The sequence below is a fragment of the Eptesicus fuscus genome, chromosome 15, assembly GCF_027574615.1.
Source record: "Eptesicus fuscus isolate TK198812 chromosome 15, DD_ASM_mEF_20220401, whole genome shotgun sequence".
Taxonomy (NCBI): Eukaryota; Metazoa; Chordata; class Mammalia; order Chiroptera; family Vespertilionidae; genus Eptesicus; species Eptesicus fuscus.
This window is the reverse complement of record NC_072487.1, coordinates 67,722,088-67,742,188: the sequence shown is the minus strand read 5'-3', so window position 1 is coordinate 67,742,188 and position 20,101 is coordinate 67,722,088. Positions and strand designations below refer to the sequence as shown.

Below are 20,101 nucleotides of genomic sequence, written 5' to 3'. Positions count from 1 at the left end.
ACTGCCTGCCTGCTTGCCTAATTGCCCCTAACTGCTTCTGCCTGCCAGCCTGATCACCCCCTAACCACTCCCCTGCCAGCCTGATCAATGCCTAACTGCTCCCCTGCCAGCCCGATTGCGCCTAACTGCCCTCCCCTGCCAACCTGGTCATCCCTAACTGCCCTCCCCTGCCAGCCTGCTCGCCCCTAACTATCCTCCCCTGCTGGCCTGGTCACCCCTAACTGCCCTCCCCTGCTGGCCCAGTCACCCCTAACTGCCCTCCCTTGCCAGCCTGGTCACCCCTAACTGCCCTCCCCTGCTGTCCTGGTCGCCCCCAACTGCCCTCCCCTGTAGGCCTGGTCCCTCCAACTGCCCTCCCCTGCAGGCTTTGTCCCCCCAACTGCCCTCCCCTGCAGGCCTTGTCCCTCACAACTGCCCTCCTCTGAAGGCCTGATCGCCCCCAACTGCACTCCCCTGTAGGCCTGATCACCCACAATTGCCGTCCCCTGCTGGCCATCTTGTGGCGGCCATCTTGTGTCCACATGGGGGCAGCCATCTTGTACGTTGGAGTGATGGTCAATTTGCATATTACCTCTTTATTATAGAGGATAACCTAATAAAAGTTTTGTGAATGTGGTCTGTCTCTGAAAATACCTTGTGTTGTATATACCCTTCTTCTTGTGATATGAAATGATAAAAGCCCTCATTAAGTTGAGAATTTTCACTTTTTCATTTAAAGGAGGCACTTTATGACTTCTCTGTGTTATAGCTGAACTGCCAGTATCCAAGGTCTACAGCACTGGGGCCACTAAGAAGCAAAATAAGGGTGACTTACACACAAGCACTGAACTACCCAAGATGGCTAGTAAGTGACTGGCGGGAGGGTAGCATATATACGACCTGGATACACTTGACAAAGGGATGAGCCAGGTCCCAAGTGGGACAGAGCTGGACATTGTGAAATTTCATCACATTCCTCAGAACGACGCAAACTTTAAAATGTATGAGCTGTTTACTTCTGGTATTTTCCACTTAATATTTTTGGACCTTGGCGGATTGCAGGTAACTGAAACCACAGAAAGTGAAACCACAGATAAGGGGGAAGGGTGGGATACTGCACTTTCTATTTATGGCACTAAGGATACAGCATGGAATGAAACAGGCGAGGCCCTCATTTGTATAGAGCTTACATTCAAGAGCAGGAGAACAAAAAATAAACAGGCAAAAACATACGTAAATGATATTATTTCAGAGAATGATTAAGGGATGTGAGGGCAGTAATACTGGAAGATGCGACAAGGAGGGGCAGGAGTGACAGAGAAGCGACCTATGCTTGGCAGTCAGGGAGGATTCTAAGTGAAGATAACAGTGGGATGAAGAAATCAAACGCTGTGAAGGAGCCAACCATCCAAGCAACTGGGGCGGGAAGTTCTAAGCAGAGGGAGTAGAATGTGTCTGAGGATGAGAAAGAAGGCTGATGTTGCTGCCCTTACATGTCGCTAGTTATCAGCTTTCGAAAAGCCAGCTCAAAAAAGAAAGAGCTTGAGTTGTATTGTTCTCTTTTACAAATATAAAGAAAACCTCTCTCAAGGATGGTTACAGAAAGAGAGTTATTTTTCTTGCCTCCTATAATGTATGGCTTCCACCTTTCTGAACTTTGAAAATAATATCTCCCCCCCTCCCCCCAAGTCAGCATGTCTCAGTGACTAAACGTCGTTTCGACCTATGAACCAGGAGGTCACGGTTCGATTTCTGGTCAGGGCACATACCTGGGTTTCAAGTTTGATCCCCAGTGTGGGGCATGCAGGAGGCAGCCAATCAATGATTCTTATCATTGATGTTTCTATCTCTCTTTCCCTCTCCCTTCCCCTCTGAAATTAATAAGAAATATATTTCAAAAAGTTTTAAAAATAGGAAATCATATGTTCCTTTCTTGGAGGTTATTCTTCCCAGAATTCAGACTCCCCCAAACATTAACTGCTGCCCAGGGATCTGAAATAAGAAGTGAGTGAACCCAAATACATAGTTCGTGACCAAACTCTTTGGCACTTGAATTGTCAGTGTTGAGGGCAGAAATTATTCCAGGACTCTTTCTATGCCTCCTAGGACCCACACAATGACATTCATGAACTTGGAGTGGCCTCAGTCAAGTCACTTCTCTTTTCTGAGTCTTATTCCTCCTCAGTGATTGAGGGGTGCGTGATGGGTGGGGTTACTGAGTAGAGGTTTCTCTTTGAACTCTATGGCTCATTCTGATTCCCTGTGATTCTAAGAGGCCTTTGCAATTATGAAGTGAACACTCTCAGAGAACTCTGATCTGCTGGAAAGATCTCCCACATCATGGATGATCTTTGTACCTGAAGCTTTTAACTGGGTCAATGGTCTCCAAAGAAGAGCTGGAGAGAAGCCGGACAATTATGGATTAAAAGGATATTACAATGGGGCCCATAATTGTTCTCTTATAAGCCGGTCTTCATTGTTGGTTATAGCCCAATTCCCTCTTTTCAGGGGACTCCACTCTTACCTTTTCCTACCAGGGCAGGTGAGGCCAGATCAGGGCAGGGTAACTAACTGAGTTCTCCCTGAGGAGTTTGGGGTCAGATAAACACGACTCTTTGATCTCGTCTCCTATGGCTCCAGGGATGGAAGGCAGGGCAGGATGACTCAAGGAGTGGGAAGTCAATTCCAAGAAGTGTCTGAAGACTAGGACTGGGATTTGTGGACAAATCCAACCTGGATATTCCTGAGGGCTCATGGCAAAGAGACCAATGCTGGGCCGGCAGCCAGGAGATCCTGTCTACGTGCCAGCCCAAACTTACTCACTAGGAGACTGAGGGCTGGGGCCTTGGCTTCCGGGATTCGGTGTCTTCATCTGAATTGAGGGGACTGGCTTAACTGATCTACAAGGATCTGGTAAGTAGGATATCTTAGGAATCCAGGAGCATGTGAGCCAGTGGGATACTTCTGAGCCTCAGTTTCTACTTTTGTGAAAATGAGAATAGCAACGATAACTTCATCACAGAATTACTGAGGATTACGTGAGATTATCATGCCAACACTACTTCGTTCATTCCGTGTACTCCTGGTGTGGTTACCCAACAGGCTCCTGCCCTACACCAAACTCTGCTAAGAGGGTGAACAAATGAATGCAGTGATGAACTAGAGAGAGAGACCCACGCAGCCAGAAGTCTTGTTGGGCACACAGCAAACATTCACAGTGGGAGCAATTTTAATAAGACATTTCTGTTTTTGTCCAACAGTCAGCACAACACCCTGCCCATGTCATGAGCAAACAACAGGCAAAAACAGTCCGAGAAGACACGGTGGAGACAAAAGTCTCGGGGAAGATGGTCTCTGACCCTGGTCTAAGTTAGAGATGGCACATTCAAATATCTACAGGGGGGAAGCAGATAATAAAACTCATGTAGGGGGTTGGATGTCAGACACCCTGGAAGAGGGGGCCTATCACAAACTAGAGCTCCCAGGTATTCTCTAAAGTGGGCAGCCACTACTCACCTCTGCAACCCGCTACTGCCACCGGGAAACCAGAGTCCAAGATTGCTAGAACCTACTCTTTTCCAGCCAGGAATCCAGATTTTCATGTACAAGTCATCCAGATTTCAAAGCCAGCAACTTCTTCAAAAATGTAAACATACTATCTGGACACTGGTTTGCTACCTCTAGCTTAAGGACAATCCTTACAGATAAGTGATTGTGTATATTTTTCAAAGACAAAGGGAAAAGGATGAGTGATTATTGTATGTCCTCTGTGTGCCTGACATCTCACATACATTGTACATTGTTTGGTTTATTGCTCACAACCGCGCTGGGAAGTATTGGTGGTTAGTTCTCATTTTCCCCCCTAACACATTCACATATGGGGAATGTGTTCTGGGACACATGTACAGACAGATAAGACTCTGGCAGCATGAGGAAAAATTAAATAGGGGGGCAAAACTAAAGGCAGGGAAGCCTGGTGAATAAGTTACAGTGGAAGTATCTACAGTGGTCTTGGTGGGAAAGAAAATGAGGGCAGATTTAAGGTGTGATGGAAAAATAATTTACAAAGATTTTAAAAAGTCAATCAGTAACGTCTTAGAGGGAATTCCTTTTCTTGTCTTTATTTTTCACCACTAGGTTATCTCTTTGATGCCTCTGCTTAGTCCCATACCAGCCAGCTGGGCACCAGAAGCTGAATCTCAATCCTACAGACTGGGTTACCTAAGTCCCACCCCTGATGCAACACAGAATCCTTTCTTAGAGCAACGGCGTTTTGCAGAAATGACCATTCAGCCATTCTTGATCCCCAAATCCAGAGGCTTCTTGTTTCTGGCTGGCATTACATTGCCAATGAAAAATGGGAAGGGGACCCAAATTCAATTCTTGACCCCACTATTCTTTGAAGTGTGGCCTTCAATCAACAACTTCACAAAACTGATCTTCAAGTCCCTCATCTGAAAAATGGAGACGGTAATTGCCTCCTAGTTGGAAGGATGAATTTGTGAATAAAATGAGAGAATAGCCCCAGCCTGTTTTGCTCAGGGGATAGCCGGCTGACCAAAGGGTCCTGGGTTCGATTCCGGGCAAGGCCACATACCTCGGTTGCAGGCTCCTCCCCAGCATGAGCCCTGGTCAGAGCGCATTCAGGAGGCAACCAATCAATGTGTTTCTCTCACGCCATATTTCTGTCTTTCCCTCTCTCTTCTACTCTCTCTCTCTCTCTCTGAAAATCAATGGAGAAATATCCTCAGGTGAGGATTAAAAAAACACACAAACAAACAGAGAAAGATAATAGATTCAAAGGTCCTTCAATTAATCTTCAGCCGAGTAACCGGTGCTAAAACTTACTTTTAGCATTCCTTAAACATTGCCATAATCTCATTCCTTTTTAGTCCTTTCCCTTTTAATTCTACCACTCAAAATTTATACTCAGCTACACTGCCCTTTTGTTTCTTAAGGCCACTGCATATGCTCATCCCTCCGCCGGGCACACTCTCCATCCTCATCCACCCCTCAACCTTCACTCCATCTCGCTAGTTCCTGCTCACACTTCATGTCTTCATTGGTTGCCTACTACAAGACTGGCATTTGACTAGGCACTGGGGACAGAGTGATGAAAAAGATAAACATAATGCCCACTTGGAGGGGCTAGTGTTTTAGTGGGTTCAGCAAATGCTACACCTTCTCTTCCCCCAAACCAAAATGCAGTAATTATAATTGTGGTAAGTGCTACCAAGCAGTGTTAAATGCAAAAAATTTACATAATCCATGAGAGGGCAAATCCAATCTACAGATTTGGATAAGTGACATTTAAGCTGAGACCTGAGTGTAAAGACCCACAAAGCAAAGAACACTGGTGATATCAAGAGTAGATAAAAGACTGGAGAAGGAGGCAATAACAATAACTCATAATTATTAGGCCCTGTCAGCTTGTTTCCATTCAGTCAGAAGAGTTATTATAAAAAGCTCTTAAAAGGTTTAAATTAGGAAAGCAATATTTATAAATCAGATATCTATTCATCAAATATTTATTGAGTGTCCATGGTGTTCCAGGAACTGTGCTAGGCACTGGATCAAGAGCTGTATTTTGAAGGGTAACTCTGGCTTTAGAACTGAAGGGTAAAAAGTAGTGGTAAAACTGGTAAAAAGTAGCTCAGATGAAGACTAATTACAAGGTGACTGCAAGAGATGAATGCTGGCTTACACTAGACTAATGAAAACAGAAAGGAGTAGATTAAAGAGACAGTGTTACATGTCAATTGCATCTCAATAAAGCTGATAAGGAAGATATAATGGAGATCAAAGCCAAATAACCTGGTTATGAGTTGAATATGAGGATGAACAAGAGGAAAAAACTGAATTTATAGTGGTACCAGTTATAGAGAGTAACTAAACACTTGGATAGAAGCATGTTTGTGGGCAGATGGTAACAAGTTTAGCTTTGGATGTGTTGAGCTTGAATCGCTTGCGATACATCAAACTGCAGATGCTTATAGTCATTTGGACATGGGTAGAGAGCTTAGGAGAACGAGGTGGAAACATAAACGTCAGGGCAGTGATTATATCGATTGCAACCACCGGATAAAAAAAGAAGAAACAAGTCTAACATCTAAGGAGAATGAAGATTTAACAATTTGATTGAGAGGCCCAACAAGGGAGGCCGAGTTGGAGTCAGAGAGGCAGGAGAGTGCGGTATCAGAGAAACCAGGAGAGGCAAAGGTTTCCGGAGAGAATGGTTGGCCTTGTAGACTGCTCGAAGATATCAAGTAAGTGTACAACAACAACAACAACAACAAAAGATGTTATGGGATTTAATGACATGGAGGTCACAGATGTTTCCCGAGATAAAGGGCTTTAGTAACTTGGTGGTAGCAGGAGACAGAGTGAAATAAGCTGAGGAATGACTAGCAAGTGAAAAAATGAATTTAGCCACCGGAAGTGTGTTTATACAGCAGAAGAGAGAAATAGTTATGGTGGTGGGAGATGAAGTGATTTGTTTTTTTCTTTGTTTGAAAAAGAAATACTTACAAGCATATTGAATCTACTAAAGAAGGAGAATTTAAAAATATACAACAGGGGGAGACAATTGACATGCAAATTCCTAAGAATTTAGGACAGTATAGAAAACAATGCAAGAGAGGGTTTAACATTAGAGAGGAGGAGGGTACCTCCCACAGTTTATGGAAAGGGAAGGGAAGAGTATGCATACAGAAGCAGGTGGGTTAGAAGGTGAGCCACTCCCTTTACTATCTTCTCTCTGAAAGAGGAGATAAGGTTATCTGATGAAGAAGAGGGAAGGGTAGGGTGTGAGGCCTTCAATGATGATGAAGAAAGTAAATTGACAAGATCAAACAGATTGGCTGGGAAGGGCCCTGTTGACTTTGGCGACAGATGATGCATTGGAGTCAGGTATTCTCCATGTGTGCTTCTCTCTAGCTGACTGTGTGCAGGGGGCATAGGAAATGGAGAGCTGCGCCCACCCGCATGTCTGGGCAACTGAAGGACAGAAAGGAGAGGAAGATCAGCGGGTTGTTAACAGGGATAAAAATACAAAGCATGGACTCCACGATGGTGTCTTAGTCCGGTTGGGCTGCTGTAACAAAATGCCACATATTGGATGGCTTATAAACAACAGAAATGTGTTTACTGCAGTGCTGGAGCCTGGGAAGTCCCAGAGCAAGGCACCAGCAGATGTGGCATCTGGTGAGGGGCCCACTTCCTCCAGATAGCCTTCTCCTCACTGCAGAGGTGGCGAGGGATCTCTCTGGGGTCTCTTTTATAACTCGTGAAGGCTGTGCCTATTTTTTAAATTATACATTATATATATATATATGATTTATTTATTTATTTATTCATTCATTCATTCATTCATCCATTCATTCAGAGAGGAAGGAAGAGGGAGAGAGAGATAGAAACATCAAGGATGAGAGAGAATTAGTGACCGGCTGCCTTCTACATGTCCCCTACTGGAGAGCGAGCCTGCAACCTGGGCATGTGCTCTGACCGGGAACTGAACTGTAACTTCCTGACTCATAGGTCACCTCTCAGCAATTGAGCCACACTGGCTGGGCAAGGCTGTGCCTCTTAATACCATCACCTTGGGGTAAGGATTTCAACATATGAATTTGGGGGGGACAGGAATATTCAGCCCATTGCACATGGCTAGGGAGATGATTAAAGAAAAAAAAAAAAACAGAACAGGAAGAGGGAGACAGAATAGTGATAAGAAGGGACTGGAAGTCCCATTAAACTTAAAGACATGCGTGGTAGGCATGGGAGATCAATACAATCGGCAGGATAAAAGATGAGGGTCAGAGAGTAGCATGTTGGAACTAACAGTTCTTGCTGGAACAGCATCATGTGAGGATAAAGTCCAGGTAGGACCTAGGATTGAGTGGCAGAGGTGGAATGAATGGAATGACTTTAGTTCACAGGAGCTGAGCAGGGTAAGGAAATGAGAGAAGATTGTTGGACAGGGCATGTGGGAGGATGTGAACTCACCTACTGTGGTAATGACGAGAGCACAGAGAGAAAGCTGCGAACCAACAGCTTAAGTGCTTGGAGAATCAGCTCCAGTTGAGGCAAGAAGATCAAGTCTGGAATGCATTTGACTTTACCTTTTGCTGAATGACTGGATTTCATGGACGTAAAGTGGGGTGGGTTTTGTCTTGACAAAGTCTTTGGATGGGAGGTAGGCACTTACCTACCATCATTCCTCCCTGGCCTATAGGAGGTTCCAGAGCACGCGGAGGAAAAGCTAACTTCTCTTGGCATCTGTGATGAGCAGCTGCCTATGAGGTCAAGCATGGCAAAGGTGGTGGCGAAAGGAAGTGAGACCTGAAGAGCATCTTTTTTCAGCCAGAGGGGTGAGCTCCACCTGGGGTCTGGTAGTCTCAAGTCTGAGGCCTTGATTGGTATGACTAAGTACTGGGACCAGAATCTCCAATAATGATGTTACTCTTCTAGGTAGCCTTTACTGACCCCAATGCACTGAGTTAGAAGACTCTATGCTGTGCTCTTACTGCATCTGAATTAGCTCTATGCCTATCTCTAGTGTAGTTTCTTGCTAATTTACACCTCTCTCCTTCTAGACCATAAGCTCCATGCGGACAGGAACCATGCCTGTCTGTGACCAGGCCATGCCCAGCAGGTTCTGCAGGCTCTGGACCATAGTAAGAGCTCTATATACATTAATGGCATGAGGGAGTACGCTTTGCGGGCTGTAATAAAAACTCTGCGATATAGAGGGCAGGCTGGGTGGCATGGGGGGATGGAGAGAATTAAGACCCTCCAAGTTCCTTCTCCCCTTGGAGGCCCTTGACTTTAGAAACGTCTCACCCGAGGAGCAGCTGGAGTGACAGAAACATTTTCTGAGGACCTAATATCAGTTCCAGATGTTTGCAGTCATGTCGGTTTGTACCTCACCCTGTAAAACATATTTTCCTCACCACCCTCCCTCCACGCTAGCTGAGGGAGTGGGGCCCTGTGTCCAATGACATCACCTCCCTCAAGCTGGTCCAGCGCAGGCAGACAGCAGGCGGGCGAGGGCCCCTCTAGCTTCCCAGACAAAGCATGTGGTTCAGCCGTGTCCGTGCTGCCTGAGCTGTGTGTAATTTCCACAGGATTTCATACACAGCCCCAATAGAATTGCTCTCTTGGCTGCTGCTGTCACCATGCTCTCAGCTATGGGGGTGAAGGGGGGTGTGCGGTCTTGCTGCCCCTCACCTTAAGTTACTCCCCACACAAACTCACCTCCATAGCTGCTCCCCTTCAATTGAGAAGGTCCTCAGTCTAAGGTCTAAGATAGGATGGTGGGCATAAGGGGGGCTATCTTTTAAGGGGTAGATTGGACTTAATGAAAACAGGGAGAGAGAGGATTTAAAGTGGGACTGGGATAGATGTGTCTTCTGATCACTCTGGATATTCTTCTTTTTTTAATACATTTTTATTGATTTTAGAGAGAGGATGGGAGAGGGAGAGAGAGATAGAAACATCAATGATGAGAGAGAATCACTGATCGGCTGCCTCCTGCATGCCTCCCTCCCCCGCTACCCGCTCCCCCAGGGGGGTGGGAGAGATGGAGTCCACAACCTGGGCATGTACCCTGACTCAGGCTTGAACTGTGACCTCCTGGTTCATAGGTTGACATTCAACCACTGAGCCACACCAGCTGGGCTGGACAATATTCTTGATCCAGATCTAGATGAGTCCAGATGAGCAGCTTCTACTTGAGCCAGCTTGGAGAGACAAAAACAGGAAAAGACAGGCTGCCACATGGGCGGAAGGTGACATGGAGTGAAAAAGACAAAAGAAGAGACAGACAGAAAGATATAGAGAAGAGACAGAGAAAGAAAGAAAAAGGAGGTGGCGGAGAGTCAGGACAGGATAGAGAAAGGAAGAACGAGAGATGAGAGTTGCGAGTTGGCAGGAGGAGGGCCTGGTGCTGATCATCTGGGGAGCAGACCATCAGGCTCCCAGATGCCAGGACAGCAAGGGGCACTGGCCAGCGCCAGATGCGGCTGCCTTCTGAGCGGAGTGTGGGGGATGGTGGAAGGGCCTGCTGCCTCCGGGAGGGCAGCACAGCCGCTCGCCTCCCAGCCCCGAACCAAACAAGCTGCAGCTTGGAATCCCCCGGTGGGAGAGAGAGTCTCTGATTTTGAAAAGATTAAAGAAAAATCAAGCAGATGACCAAGGAAATGCAGGGGAATGTAGTGGGAGATTATGACGTTGGGTGAGACCCTTCCCCTTCTCGTCTCCCCTCTTCTGATCCCTACAACAAGGAAATGGCACTCAGTGGCCAAGGTCCGGCTACTCTGAGCCGTGGGGGTTCTCAGAAGCCGGCATATGTAACAGCAGTGATGACAAAGAGCCCTCCAGCTGGCATCCGGTGGCTAGATACCCCATCCTGTCCCCTAATTTCTATCTGCCTCTCAGTTTATTCTCAACCAGAGCAAGCCACATAGGGGGTAATAGGACTGGTGGAGAGAAGGTTGGACTTGGGCGGGAGAGCAGGTAAGAAACCGAAGCCCCTCTTCTAGCTCTGACTCTACCACTAAATCATCATGTGTGTGCCCTCTGGATAAACCCCTCCCCTTCCTCAGCCTCCCTCTCCATAGGTCAAAAGGGATTTGGAACCACTCCATCTGCTTGTGCCACGGTCCCTTCTTAGTCCCACCCCCCTGCGTCTACCCCTGCCCCAGAGGCTGAAACCCATGTCAATTGCTCTGATGAGGCCACGCAAAAGAACCAAACGTCTGTTTTTAATATTGATGACAGATTAGCATGCGGGGAATTCAGCCACCGCCCCCTCCCCCCCCCCCCCGCCCCAAACAAGCCTCATTTTGCTCAAAAACAACTGGAACAGGAGGCTACTCATGCTTGGATTTCCCAACAGAGTCCACGAACCAATAGAGCAATGGCTGCTCTGAAGGAGACAAAGTGGGCGCCAAACCAGGGGGCTGGGAGCAGAGGAAGGATACAAGGAGAGAGAGTTAGCATTTCAACAGCTAGTGCAAAAGCATGTAGAGCAGATGGCAGCCATAAAGTGTGTGCTCCTGTGCTTGTGTGTGTGTGTGTGTGTGTGTGTGTATTGGGGTGTGTGTGAGGGGGGATGTTGTTTATATGCATGTATATCTGCGCACACGCACACGTGAGCTCACAAATAAATAAATAGTTCCAGCACTGCATTTGGCTGCCAGCAAAAAATCGGGAGAGATCAAAGGAAAAAGTCCACATTTCCCTATTCTGGCCTCACCTGGCCAAATGTGTGAGTAATCCTAATTCTCTATCCAAAGCAAGTCTTGGACCTTATTTTGTTGTTTTCTTCCTAACATTTAATTTTCCTTTTCATTTTTTTTTAAATTCAAGAAAATGAGAAGCAATTAAAATTTACTAGTAACTGTTTTGTGCCAAGAATTGTGCTACATTAGACGTTCAACGTAGACTGGGAAGTAGGTGGTGTCTTCCCTCGTCCACAGAGAGGAAGACTGAGACCTCAGAAGGATGTTGACTGGCCCTAGATTTCTCAGAGAGATGTGGTAGAAACTGAAAGAAGAAGCCAGCTTTTCTGAAGTCCATACTCCTTCATTAGGCTTATATGCTCCCAGAAAAAAACCTCAGTCAAATAAGCTGAAATCCTTGAATTTGGGTCAGGGTCAGTATCCAGATGGTTGAGACATTGTAAAGATGGCACAGAAGTGCCTGGCAAGTGTGGCTCAGTGATTGAGCATCAACCTATGAACCAGGAGGCCACAGTTCGATTCTGGGTCAGGGCTCAATCCCCAATAGGGGATGTGCAGGAAGCAGCCGATCAATGATTCTCTCTCATCATTGATGTTTCTCTCTCTCTCTCTCTCTCTCTCTCTCTCTCCCTCTCAACTTCCTCTACGAAATCAATTAAAAAAAAAAAAAAAGATGGCACAGAAGCAAAGATGTGGGTTTTTTCTTCATATTCCACCACAAATCTTCTACATATTTTAGAAAGCCTACTATATACTCAGCTAGTCTCTAAAACTACATAAGACCCATAGGACCACAGAACACTCAAAGAATTAATGTCAGAGTTGGAAAATTAAGACATGGATATGCCTACAATTCAATTCGGTGGACAATGAACATCTATGTATGGCAGGCACTGTGGGAAGATCCCAAATTATCCTAATATATAAAAAGCCAGGGGCTGTCACAACCGAAACAACCAGATGGACGACCGAACACAGGTTGCATAGGGCAACAAGGCTGGCAGGGGGGTTAGTGAGGGATGACCAAACAACTGAATAGCAGACTGTGTGGGGCAACCAGGCTGGCAGGGGGGGAAGCTGGAGGTGACCAGGCCGGCAGGGGGGCAGTTGGGGGCAATCAGGCCGGCAGGCAGAGGCAGGGGTGGTCTGGCTGGCGGGGGGGGGGGAAGGGGCAATAAGGGATGACCAGGCCGGTGGGGGGGCAGTTAGAGTGACCAGGCCAGCAGAGGGGGGCAGTTGGAGGTGACCAGGCCGGCAGCGGGGCAGTTAGGGGCGATCAGGCAGGCAGGCAGGTGAGCAGTTAGGAGCCGGCAGTCCCGGATTGTGAGAGGGACATCCGTCTGCCGGTTTAGGCCCAATCCCTGGGATCAGGCTTAAACCGACAGTCGGACATCCCCTGAGGGGTCCTAGATTGGAGAGGGTGCAGGCTGGGCTGAGGTGACTCCCCCCGCCCCCCATGCACGAATTTCATGCACTGGGCCTCTATTATATTTTATAATAAAGTGTTGAATATCCATGTAATGTATTACACATGTCACTTTTGCATCATTGTAGATGTGAAAAATTATAAGTTGACCCATAGTAAATTGGGGACCATCTGTAATTCTGGGCTTGGAGCTTTTCTTTAAAGATAACTGCCCACTGAAATACTGGATAATGGGGAGAGTGAAAGTCAAGTCACACAAGGAATTGTTAAAGGAACTGTAAGGATGAAGGCAGACACTATGTCATTATCTCCAAACTTCTGAATGACAGCAGGAAGGAGGAGGGGTAATATCTGTGGGAGGTGACTCCAGGCCAAGAAACTAAAAGGAAGTAAGTTTTACCTGTGTCAAAAAAAGAAAAAAAGAAACGCTTAGATCACAGCAACTGCTTTTTTGGACTATCAAGAGGAAGAATCTTGGATTTTCCATTTCTGGACTAGATGGAGAAATGGGGACTAGAGTTACTTACCTACTACTATGGGGTCATTCGGGTTGTCTGTGCCTTACTGAGTGATCTTTGGTAGCTTGTGGATTTCAAGGAATTTGTCCATGTCACATAAGTTATAAAATGTACTGGCAAAGTTGTTTGTGACATTCTGTTATTATCTATTATGGAATTCGTAGTGATATCACTCTCTCATCCTTGACACTGGTAATTTGTCTTATCTCTCTCTTTATCTCATCAAGTTGGCTAGAGAGTTATGTAACTTATAGCCTCAAAGGGTCAGCTTTGGTTTCATCGATTTCCTCTAGTTTCTATTCCATTTATTTCTATTCTGATCATTGTTATTTCCTTCCTTTGGCTCACTTAGGCTTTGGTTTGCCCTCCTTTTTCTGGATTTTTAAGGTGGTGGCTGAAGTTATTGAGATTTTTCTTATAATATAGGCATTTCCTCTAATTACTGCTTTTGTGACTTACTACAGAATTTAATAAATTGTATTTTTATTCAGTTCAAAATACTTCTAAATTTTTATTTTGTTTTCTTTTTTGACCTATGGATTTTTTAGAAGCTTATTACTTAGTTTCTAAACATTTGAGGATTCTGCAGATATCTTCTGTTATTAATTTTTTATTTGGTTCCACTATATTAGAAAACATATTTGTTTTGTGAGTTTAATCATTTTACATTTATTGAGACTGGTTTATGGCCCAAAATATGGCTTATCATTGTGTGCAGTGTCCACTCTAAAATAATGTGGAGTGTCTAGAAATGCTAATTAGACCTGACTTTTTTTGTCCTCTTGTCCAATAATTTAGAGATTGGTATTGAAAACTCTGACTATAATTATGGATTTATCTATTTCTCTTTATAGTTTTATCAGTTTTTACTTCCTGCATTTTGGAATTCTGTGTGTGTGTGTGTGTGTGTTTAGCTTTAATCATGGCCAGTGTGACTTCTCAGCATAGTAAGAAAAATTGAACATGATTAACATGTTGTATTCTAGGGATGGGCAAAGAGTAGGGGAAATAACCTTCTTAGAAAGTACAACCCGAGTTGGGAGGACCGAGGGGTGGGGAGAGAACCCTCCCCATGCCTGAGGCAAAGTGCAGGAGCCTCCCACCCCCAAATAATCAGAGTCTGGCCCCTCTGGGGAAGGTAGGGGTGCATGAACTTCCCCTACTCCACAGGCTCTCCCTGTGGCCCACGGTCCCACTGCCCTCCAACTGCAGCCCTCACATGAGCCATTTTACATAAAATACAAGTGAAAAGGTCTGAAGGTAACATACCCTGGTTATGTACAGGGCTTGGTGGAGGGAGACTGCACGCCCCCCCCCCCCTTCCTCTCAGTTGCTTCCCATCACTGGGGGAGAGGGATAGACAAGGGGAGCAGGCTTCACTGTGCCCCAAACTGGAAAGTGTAAAATGGCTTTTTTGGTGAGACCTTCCTGCCCACATTCCTGCCATCTCCATACTGCCCATATCCTGCTTTGTGTCAGATGATTTTGCCCACCTGAAGGCTAATATGTGTTCTGAGCACATTTAAGGTAGACTAGCTAAATTATGATGTTTATTTAGTAGGTTAGGGGGTTTAAATGCATTTTTTTTTTTTACTTAGTATATTTTCAGCTTACAATCCATTAAGTCGAGAAGCATCTGTACTTCACTGGTGAATTCTATCAAACAATTCAAGGATAAGCATTACTAATTCTAACCAAGCTCTTTCAGAAAACTAAGGAGGAGGAACTATTTAGCAATTCATTTTGTGAGGCCAGAAATACTCTGATAGCAAAGCAGACAAAAGCACGCATGACAAGGAAACTATAGGACAAAATCCCCCAGGAACACAGATGCAAGAATGCTACAGAAATTTTAACACATCAAGTCCAACAATATATAAAAAAGGATAATGCTTCGTGACTATGTGGGGTTTACTTATTCCAGGTTGCTTCATCATTTGAAAATCCAATGATGTAATTGCCATATTGACAAACTAAGCGATATAAACCATACAGTAATAGCCACAGAAAATAAACATTTCTAATTAAAATAAAACAGAATGAAAACCTCTCAGCAAACTAGCATTCAGTCTTCCACCCTCGAGTGTGCTGTTACATAAAGAACAGGTGCTGAGTTGGGAGGACCACAGACCGGGGGCACAGCCTGGCTCCCCCATGCTTTGGGTGGGTGTGGGAATTTGGGACAGTCACATACCTCTCTGGGATTCACTTACTTAATCCTAAAACAAGGGTGGTCATCATTCAGAGGATGATATTAGCAAAATGGCACCATGGGAATTTCCAGCACTCATCCCCACCTCCACGCCCATCCCTTCCAACCATCCCGCCATGCCCCAGAAAAATCCATTTGAACCACTATCCAGCCCCAAAAGACTTTCACAAGAATTAAGGTCTCCAGGCAAAAGGTTGTAGCACTTGAGTAAAGTGTAAAAATGAAAGGATGCTTTGAGGAAGGTAGGAGAGATAGAGTCATATCACTGCCATAACCCCTCCCCAATCCGGGGCAGCCTGTACAGAGAGAAACCCTCCCTGTAGAAGAGAAGTGAGCACCCAACTTCACCGAAGGCCGAAGAGCAGCCCCACCCCAGGCCAGCCTGGCCCCCTCAGCTGTTGGTGGGCTCCTACAGGGTGTAAGCTCCTGCGAACCCAGGCCCCTGCTCACCCCAGTGGCCGCTGCTTCTCACGGCCCCAGTAGCACCATGGCACCAGGCTCCTAGTAACCCAGGCCCCCAACTTAACCTGGTACCTTCTAGCTCCCATGGCCTGAGGTGGCCCCTGTGGCCCTGTCTCCTAATCAGCTCCCATAAATCCAGGCTCCAGACAAAAACTCTTGAACCCAAGCTCCTGGCTGGGTCCAACACCAGGGTGACTATCACAGACCCAGGCTTTTGACCCAACTCAGCACCGGGCCCCTGATACCCCAGCAACAGTCCTGCCCGAATGGCCATACCCACACTCCCATGGCCCCAGGCTCTCAACCTGCCCTACTGCAGGGTCTGCCTGGGCAGACCCAATCTCCAGGATGACATAGCTCCTCAGCCATGTCACACTTTGAGAAGAACTCGGAAAGCGCTCTCAATTACAACCCTGTGCACACTCTTAAGGGCCACGTTGCTCATCTTCTCCTGCATGTCTGAATCTTATGCAAATCTCTCTTCCCCAGCACTACAGACAACTATCTCAGCACATCTCACTAGATAAGGCAATTCCTTGAATTTCTTTATCTCAGTCCTAGGGATAATGTATTTAGAGAAAAGGCCAAATCCTCTTCTGAATTAACTAACCCTTTAACATATGACATTGCGGATCGAACTCAGAATCAGAACTTTTTTCCAACCACAATTTGCTGTCTTTCCCTTCTGAAATCATACCAAAAAAAAAGCACACAGGTGTGGGTATGGGTGCTAGGTGACAATCATCAGACAATGAAACTTCCCAATGTCTTCTCAGGTCACATGACACCAAATCTCCCAAGGCATTAGAAATTCTTAGTTTCCCTCCTCTGTCCTAACATTAGGGGAGGTCGTGGACTTTCTACTTACCTGTGTAGAGGTCTGTGTCTGTGTACTCATCCACCTTCTTGTGCTGCAGAATATAATCAGAGACCTTGGTCCCAATTGCCGGCTGAACGTCTACCCACTCCAAGGAGACCACGGTGCTGGAGGGCTCCACGGTTGGGGACAGCCTCAGCCTAGAGGGGGTGACAGGCAAGACTGTTTGCCAGTTGGCATGGACTGGGCCCCAAAAGAGTCTGCATGTGCCAAGATTAAAAGCACAGGACTCAGCCTGGGTTAAAACCCTACTTCAACACACTGCCAACACCTTCATGAACATAGGCGATGCTTTATACCTCCTTCAGGCTCCATTTCCTTACCCATAAAATGGAGCTAAGAAGAACTACCTTTCAGAATCAATGTGGAATCCAGTAAATTAATCCGAGCACACAGTATGTGCTCACAGGAAGTTGACTGGCTTTCTGTTTATTTAAACTATCTTCTCAGTGATGCCTCATTGTCCAGTCAATTGGCAGCGCCTTCAGACTCAGTAGCTTTCCACCTCTCTGTCATTTTTCATCCCACAATATACCAACCAACTCTTTCATATCCTTAAATGAACGCTCCTTCACAGAGGGCAGGCATCCTGGGGAATCCTTCTATGAAGCAAGAAACAACTAACAATGATTTAAGGTCAGAACTGGGAGGGTCCTCACAGAGAGGGGAGGGCATTCCCCCATTTGACAGGTGGGGAGAGTAAGGCCCAGGAAAGGGAAATTATTTGCACCAAGTCTCACAGCGAGCTGGGGACAGAACCATGATGGTGACTGCTTGTCCTCAACCGGGTGTCTTCCTGCTGTCTTTCCACACTAGCTCTTTAAGTACCATCCTACAATGTAATTCTTCTCACCCCACGGTGGGTGTTATGGGACTCTGGTTCCCCTATGTGGGCTCCCGCCCAGCTCGCCTCTGCTCCTCACAGCGCTCCCCCTCTTGATTGCACGCCTCGCTGCAGATGCCTGTCCTTCCCACCCTCCGCATGGATTTCCTGCATCAGGGTTTTCACACACACTCTTCCTTCTCCTGAAATGTGATTCTTGTCTCCCATCCAGACTTCCCTGACTACCTCCCTCCCTCCCCTCCAAGTAAAGCACCCCCACATCACTCTCTCCATTAGCACCTCTTTGTTCTGCTTTCATGTGTTTACTTAATTTTCAAAAAGCTGTATCTTATTTTCCTGTTTTTGCTTCGACATCTGTCCCCCTCACTAAATGGTCAGCTCCCTAGGTTTACAGACTGTGTCTGACTCATTTATTGATGAAGTCCCCAGTATCCAACACGTAGCAGGAGTTCAAAAATTACTCATGGACTGAATGAATCTTAGAAAAGGTTCTACACTTCCTCCATCTCAGTGGCCCCACTGTCCAAACCAGGAGATGACAAAGCATCAGTCAGCACCCAGCGAACCTTTGCTGAGTGAATGAGCCAAGGAAGTTACAAAGCATCGAGTAACATCATTTAAAAAGCACACGCTGCCCTAGCCAGTTTGGCTCAGTGGATAGAGTGTTGGCCTGAAGATGGAAGGGTCCCAGGTTCGATTCTGGTCAAGGGCACATGCCTTGGTTGCGGGCCCGATCCCCAGTGTGGGACATGCAGGAGGCAGCCGATCAATGATTCTCTCTCATCGTTGATGTTTCTATCTCTCTCTACCTCTCCATTCCTCTCTGAAATCAATAATAAATAAATAATAAATAAATAAATAAATAAATAAATGCACATGCTGCCATATATATCAGTGTCGACCCTGAGCCGGTTTCTGCCCTGCCAAAGCCCCCTGCTTTCTTAAAGGAGGAGGCAGGCCCCAGAGACCCCAGCCATCTGGTGAGGTCCCCTGGGAACAGAAGCAAGTCCTGGCCGGGACTGGCAGGACAGGGGTGTGAGGCCATGAAAAGGGGTGACGGAAGGAGGAGGGGCCATACATACGTACACCGGCTGTGGGAGGGGGCTGCAGCTGGGGAGCCCACTGGCGTCGAAGGCGCTGAGGTCACACCGGCACCAGTCATCGATCACATCCCCTTTCCCCGAGCACCAGTAGGAGCTCATCAGCGCGCTCCTGAAGGCCTGCAAGAAAGGAGGACAGAGAAATGATGACGGCTGTGCTGGAGACCTAAAGGTGCCCACGGCCATGAGAGGAGCCGGACAGCATGTTAAGAGCAGCTTCCTGGGCACAGGACACCATCTGGTGCCTACATTGCCACCTAGCACTCTACCACCAGGTCTTCCCATTCTGAGCTATCCTCTACCTGGCAGCCAGAATGTTCATTGAGACGGGATCCAGACAGAACCTCCTCTGGGCCTGGCATTGTACCTGCCTTAACTTATTTCATCTCTACCGCTGCACACGCTTGGTATGTATTATTATAATGACCAGAGGCCGGATGCATGAAATTCATGCAAGAGTAGGCCTTCCTTCCCCAGGCTGCCAGCACTGGCTTCCCTCTGGCACCTGGGACCAGGGCTTCTTCCCTCGCAACCCAGGCTTCATCCAGAAGGTCATCCAGAAGGACGTCCGGTATAATTAGCATACTATGCTTTTATTATTATAGATCATTACGGTCGTTTCCCATTCTGCAAATTGGAAAACTGAGGCACAGAGGAGGTCAGAGAGGAGCTGGGATCTGATTCAAGGCAGCCTGGCTCCGGGCCCTGTGCTCTCAAACCCCTTGCTACACTGCCTTGTGGAGAAGTCTGACCTCCCTGCTAAGTCGCCTTCGGAGGCTCCCCGTGGCCCTCAAGGCAAAGCCTAAACTCCTCGCTCCAGTTCCTGACCAGCGGCCCAGGCTCACCTATCACCACTCCTCTGACATTCCTGTGCATGCTACCATCCACCTTCCTGCAACGGCTAACATCTCCACCAACAGTGACTTCCTGCCCGTGTGACATGTGCTCCAAATCAGGAGACAGCAAATTGTTTCTGTAAAGGACCAAGCAGTACATATGTTTGGCTTTGTGGCTAGGTAGTCTCTGCCACAATTACTTACCTCTGCCTTTGTAGCATAGAAGCCACACAAGCAATGCTTCAAATAAATGGGCTTGACTGTGTTCCGATAAAACTTTATTTACAAAGACAGGCAGCAGGCTAAATTTGGCCTGAGACTCAGAGTTTGCTGGCTCTTGCTCTAAATGATGATCAATGTTCTATTTAATTGCAATGTGCTTCGTGGCCTATTTAAAAAACATTCTTTTCTCTATGGTGTTTTACTCTGCCACCCCACTCAGCCCCTTGTATGCTATCTGGCAATTCACTCTTGTTTTATTTACCTTTTTTTAGAGAGAGAGAGGGAGAGAGCGAGAGACATGGATGTGAGAGTAAAACATCAATCAGCTGCTTCCTGCTGATTGCCCCCTACAACTCAGCCCACAACCCAGGCATGTGCCATGACC

General features: G+C 46.6%; 1 protein-coding gene across 2 annotated transcripts in view; it reads right to left on the bottom strand.

Annotated features, from left to right (window-relative positions):
* ASTN2 (astrotactin 2) overlaps window positions 1-20,101 on the bottom strand; it is a 769,045-nt gene that overhangs the window by 126,669 nt on the left and 622,275 nt on the right. For both annotated transcript variants that reach the window (XM_028161420.2, XM_054727144.1), the window contains exons 18-19: window positions 18,645-18,778; window positions 16,706-16,854 (exon numbers count right to left, since the gene is read on the bottom strand). In XM_028161420.2, the coding sequence (XP_028017221.2) occupies window positions 16,706-16,854; window positions 18,645-18,778 (283 nt within the window). The remainder of the gene's footprint in view (window positions 1-16,705; window positions 16,855-18,644; window positions 18,779-20,101) is intronic.